Raw genomic sequence first — 6,000 nt, 5'->3', positions numbered from 1 at the left:
ATTCGTATCAATGAAAATGAAAGTAAGAGAATAGAAAATATAACAGACAATAAATGTTAAAAAAATAACAAAACATCATCAACATTAAAAATAACCCGGTAATCGATAAAACGGAACAAAACACGTCCAGTAACAAAGTGCAGTTTACCTGATTCCTACCCGGTACCGTTGCGCAGTTGCCTATAGTTTATGTCTCACACTTGATATGTGATTTTTGATTTCCTAAATTTACTTCGAGAAACATGGGAAGTTATTCGCCAGCAGAGAACATTCATTCCTGTGATATCTAACGCTTCCGACGGGAAATAATAAAATCCGATCAAACATAAAAAATAAAAATGGTCGTGTTTATTAAAGCTGGTTTGCTATCATTGTCTCTCTTTTCTTCACTAATGACGACGGGTCCTTTCCACGGGAAATCAGGGTACGTAGTAAGTGATAGTAGCATTAGATAGTTAGGTGTAGTAGATGTAGTGTGTAGTATTCGTTTTCTCTACGTGGTAACGGTTCCTCGACTAGGTTTTCCTTGGTTTCAGTTAATAATTTAAATTCAATTGCTACCCTAAAATTTGTTTACCATACACGTTTCCTGGTTGGTTATATCTATAGCCTATGTTTTCTTGTTTCATACTTATTTTATGCTCCCATCTGCAGCATTCCGTTTCTGTTTTGAAAAATCCACCTCCTCTGGGCGGAGAGAATAACACTGTACATCTATAATTTGTTAATTAATGCTAAATTAAATTAGTGTTGTTGCCCAGGAGTTGCGACGTTGCGGGACGAATGGCGAACGATGAAACGATGAGCACCCGACGAATGTGACGACCGTTGTTGGCGTGCTGATAATATTCTACTATGGTAATGATGACGACTGATGCATTGTTATGTTTGTGAGGTTCTGGTGGGTGGGTTCACACAACCGCTAAGGACCCACAGTTGGACACATTGGCTGGCTTGATGGCGGCGCGGCACTGGAAAGTTCGTGTGACAGAATGACCGATATCGCTGCTGGAGAGGAACATTCCGGCTTCGAGGTATGGATGTACGGATGATGACGGATTATGCGAGGACCATGACCGGATGGATGGATGGACCGTTCCTAGGCTGGGATCAAAAATCGGATGATGAGCTCACTCAAACTGGTTTCCGCCGTCCGCTGGGGGTTCGGTGGCCTCCGGAATCTATTACGACTTTTTCCTCTCCCGCAGCGGGATGTCGTCCTCCTGACATCATTGGTTCGCCGAAGTGTAGTTCTGCAGGAAAACGGAAGAGAGAAACTTTGATTAGATGCTTTTTTTCCTGATTCGGTGTGGTGAAGAAGTTAAGAGTGGGTGTAGCTAAGAAAATGTTCTAAAATGGGGTTTGAGAGCTAGAAAGAGTAGAAGTAGCCGATTTACCATAATGAAAGATACACTTTAGTTTTGAGTTTTTTTAGTTTTGTTTGAAGGAGAGAAAGAAAGTATCAGAGAGTCTTATCTGGCAACAGTTAACATCGATATTGTTTGATGGTTTCCTTTCTCCTTGAGGCGTAATTTTGTATTTACATGTAGATGTATAAAGTGAGTGAATCTATCTGTAGTAGAAATAGAGTAGTAATCAGAACACATGATGGAAGATTGATTGGTCGAGAAACGGACTTGAAATAAGAGTGGAAATCTAAGAAGTAAACACAAGATGAGAAAAAGTCATGAAATTTAACGACCAAACTCGTTTCCTAAGGTGAATGGAAAGCGGAGTGCTCTACTTAAATTCCAACATAAACAAATAACATCTATAAACATAAAACATCAATAGGACTAGGAGCGTTGTTGAGGGGCCCCTTCAAAGAATGAAAAAGAACGCCTCAACTGTAAAAAGTGAAAAAGATAGAGAATACAACAGAGAACGTAGGTGTAGGTCGACGGAAAGAAACAAAAGTTGCTCGGAAATTTTCTGTGTAGAACGTCTTGCTGTAATTTTATTTTGTTTCCCAATTGAACCGGTGAGTACGTGATGTATGCTTGCTGTCAGAGAAGGTGAGAAGAAAGTTTTCGCGTGTTTCCAATTAGCTTTGGAATTTTTCACAAAGTTGCATGTACGGAGTGAATAATTTTGCAGCGCGCAGAGAATAAGATAAGTGAGAGCTGTGGAGGTGGTCTAAGTGCAGTGTATGTATGTATATAAAGGTGTACATATGTCATTCTTGTGTTGAAGATTTGTCGGATTGCGGCTTGTTTCTTTCTCTCGTTACCTCGGTTTTATTTCAAGCATCAAGATTCAATGGAAATATGGTGTATGTACAAAAGCTGAATGAGGCATAGTATTAATTGGCAGTTTTCTTCAGTTTTAAGGACTGTACAGAAAGGATTATTATATTTCTTTTGCATTTTGTTAAATAACTTCTCAAGTTATCCTTCATTCGGATATACGGAAACTAATCATTTAAATAAGAACACAGGATGGAAAGATATACTTTTTTTGTCTCATATGGTACCACGAATTCAGGCAAAATAGATAAATGCCTGCGCACAATCCTTCCCATAATCAACATAACCAACGCCTGCCTCGGTATGGTTTAGAGTTGTAGGGGGATTAGGGGCATAATGGACACCCTGAGCAAATGAGTACGTTAGGCATGTATAACAGAGAAAAACTTAAGATATTATCAGTTGACTTACAACTTTAACTTGTTTTCTACGTCTTTCAATCATTTACAGCAGGTAGAATGTCTTTATTGTGAAGAAATAATCAGTATTGGTAAAAACTCAAATTCTCAAATCTCATGCTTGAGTTGTTTCACGCGCGATTCTTGACTCGCCAAACTCACCGCCGAAAAAATCATGCATGAGTTGACTCGCGATTTCACTCATTGCTTTATTTCTTGGTATTCTTATTACTTACTTCGATGTTTTTAGGATTATATGATAGAACAAAAGCAAACCTATCGTACAACAACATTGGATGCCGTTCAAATTGATTTGGATTCGTTTTGCAAGCGAACGAGATTTCGGCGCTTGACTCGTGAGAGCGAGATTTTGCATGAAAATCTCGCGCGTGAGAAAATGATTCAGAATCGCACGCGAGTTTGCTCACGCAGGAGCGGTTCATGAGTGTGCTTTGAGTGTGATTTTACCAACACTGGAAATAATGAATTGTAAACCGTGTGTTTTTCAGGGCTGCCAGGAAAGGTACGGGGCGAAATGGACACCCACCGGGGCATAATGGACACCCCTACATATTTTATGCTAATTCTTTAGTTACATCGACCAGTTAAGTAATTTGCCTACGGAGATCGATACCACAGATATAATACTCCATCTTAGACGAGTTTATATAACATCAAAGTTAATTAAATAAGCTTTAGGCTAAAATAATCTGATTGATTTTTTTCAAACTCTCTAAAACGCCTAACAGTATGCAATGCGCGTACATCCATTCGTAATTACCAGTATTCATTTCGCCCCGAATCGACTACAACATTAAAATTGATATTTTAGGTAAATTCTGATCAAAAATAAAATACTTCACCCATTGCTAAATCTTCGTATACATGTAGATAAGGTAACAATTCACTTGTTTTTATGGTGGACACACTCCAACACTCGTAATACCTTATTTGATGCTGCTTCGAAATTATAAGAATTTCACCATATGAAAAACATATTTCAATTTCAATGATATTTTGGTTATTTTAGAGCAACATAAATGGTACTTTTGAAAAATAGAACCATGACTTGTTCCTTTACACTTATGCATTAAAAGTTTTACATAAAAGTCAACAGTTTAAGACAAACAGGGGTGTCCATTTCGCCCCGGGTGTCCATTATGCCCCTAATCCCCCTATCATTCTTTGTTACACCAACGAATCTAACCTCAAAAGGACTCACAGTTCTCAGGTCATTTTGACAGATGTAACATGAGCATGAAAAGGACGGCAACAATATCGATAAAGTAGAATATTTATATTATCCGTCTTTTTCCTGCATAAGTGTGACCTGTCAAAATGACCTGAGAAGTGTCAAACAGTTTCATGGCTAGCTTTGCTGGTGTAATGAATTCCCAGAAATGTAAAAGTCCCACCACAAGTTCAGCCGTAAGGGTGCCGTTTTGCGAGTCAAAATGTGCAGGCTGAAGACGAGGGTTTTATAACATATGAACTAATGTGATTGAAAAGCAGAATAATGACTTCGGTGAGCACGTGGATGGCATGGAAAACAAGTTCACGGGAGATCAAAGCAGCGAAGAAAATAACTACCAACTTTCATGTTGCGGGATGTTTAGGATGCCATCTACCAGCTAAAAACCAACGTAGTAGCTTGGATAAGCAGTTTACATGCCGACTACAAAGTGCTATCATGGAGCATTTTTCATTGTTTACCATCTAAAGCGAATAAGTTTACGATAAGTAATCATGCCGGCTTTGTCGACGGCTGGTCGGCAACAGACATGATATTCACCGAAACGCACATTTTTTAGAAATATGTTGGATTTCAGGTACCAATACATGACCTTCGAAGCAACTTCAAGGCAGCACACACAAGTTTTGACTGCTTGGAATTAGGGAAAACCATGGACGAGAATAGCTTTCCCGGGAAGCTATCCTGAATGGTCTGCTAATAGCAACGATCGACGCTGTGCGTCTAGTAACTCAGAGTCGAATCTCTCAGGGGACATCAACAAGGTGACAGACTCTCATGTCTGCTTTCCAACACTGTGTGCTTCCCAAGGAAGGTGTGATGCGGCCAGCCAGGTAGGAAAGGTAGGTCTACATTGGAAGCCATCCAGTTCTCTACGGAGCACTACGGACCACCAATTCCGGGGGTAAGAGTCTATAAAATACAGAATCCCAATTCAAGGTCTCATGCGACATCGAAAATGGAACCTGTGATTTATCAGGGCACCTCAATCACAATAATGTGTCGCTAACCCTTTCGAAAGAAGTGGGTTGGTTAGGTCTCCGAAAAGAAGGGTGAATTTTGAAGAAAGTGGTTTGCGTACGGCAAGTGTAGGGACCCCAATTGCATCCCAGACTGGTACACCGTGTAAAGTGAAAGTTGGAGTGTGTTTGGGGAATAATGTCAACAAGAATAGAGAAGGGCTTCCTGCTATGGAAGTAGCTGCACAACAGCTGAACATGACTTTCGACTGCCACGTCTACATCAGTATAGACCTCAAGCCGGACTTGCCGAGACTCAGGAAGTCGATGTCAGCAGCGTGCTATGACCCTAATAAGCTCATGGCAATGGGGGTAACAGTAGGCCCCGTAAAAAGACGAAACCAAAGTCCATCCAGACTGAGATCTTTGCAATCAATTGAAAAAAAGAAACAACACGTGAGTCGGGCCCAGCTCTACGTTCCAGAAGGCTGGAAAGAGCGGGTCCGAGAAAGCCGACTGAAGGGAGAAGGTGGCTGGAAGCTTGTGTGGGTCCTCTGCTGTCGCAGGTTAGGACGGGTCTGGGGATGACGGTTGTTGAACCCTAGTGGGTAGGTGCATGAACAAGAAGAAGCATAAGGGATCAGGTAGTGCAGTTATTGATAAGTCTTAGTACTTGGAGGTCTTGAAAGCAATCAGGAGCGGTGCTAAGCTCCCTGATTTGGGAGCCGAGATGTACTCAGGGCCGCCTGAAGATGGGGGGCGGAGGGATGAGGCACCGGGATTCGACATTATGATGGCCCTCACAAAGCCCTTTCATTTTGGTTACTACACAATACCATGAAAGGAATGCGCGAGAGTTCGACTTTTAAATACACTTTCGAGGGTTTCGTGGTCGTCAAAGTAAACGGAGTCTTATTCTTTAGCTGCTATGCTCTTCTCCCGAGCAGTTCACGCACACGCTGGACTGTATGTCAGCTGAGCTGACTGGTGGTAGTAGTGGGTAACTTCAAAGCCAGGGCCGTGGAATGCGATCCAGCGGAAATGAGTCACCATCTTCAAACCAACCGTTACCTCCGACAGATGTGTAGTGCAAAGAAAATAATTGATTCATTGAGTGAAATTAGGAGAAATCCGCTACGTTCCGC

At 41.2% G+C, this 6,000-nt stretch overlaps 1 protein-coding gene across 2 annotated transcripts in view; it reads right to left on the bottom strand.

Annotated features, from left to right (window-relative positions):
* Window positions 1–319: 319 nt before the first annotated feature.
* Window positions 320–6,000, bottom strand: part of LOC109431739 (potassium voltage-gated channel protein Shal) — a 187,794-nt gene continuing 182,113 nt past the window's right edge. For both annotated transcript variants that reach the window (XM_062852632.1, XM_062852631.1), the window contains one exon: window positions 320–1,253. Coding sequence is in view for 1 of the 2 variants with exons in the window: in XM_062852631.1 (XP_062708615.1) it covers window positions 1,230–1,253 (24 nt within the window). In the remaining variant the exon portion in view is untranslated. The remainder of the gene's footprint in view (window positions 1,254–6,000) is intronic.

This window comes from Aedes albopictus, chromosome 2 (genome assembly GCF_035046485.1).
Source record: "Aedes albopictus strain Foshan chromosome 2, AalbF5, whole genome shotgun sequence".
Lineage (NCBI taxonomy): Eukaryota > Metazoa > Arthropoda > Insecta > Diptera > Culicidae > Aedes > Aedes albopictus.
This window is presented reverse-complemented; position numbering and strand designations above follow the sequence as displayed.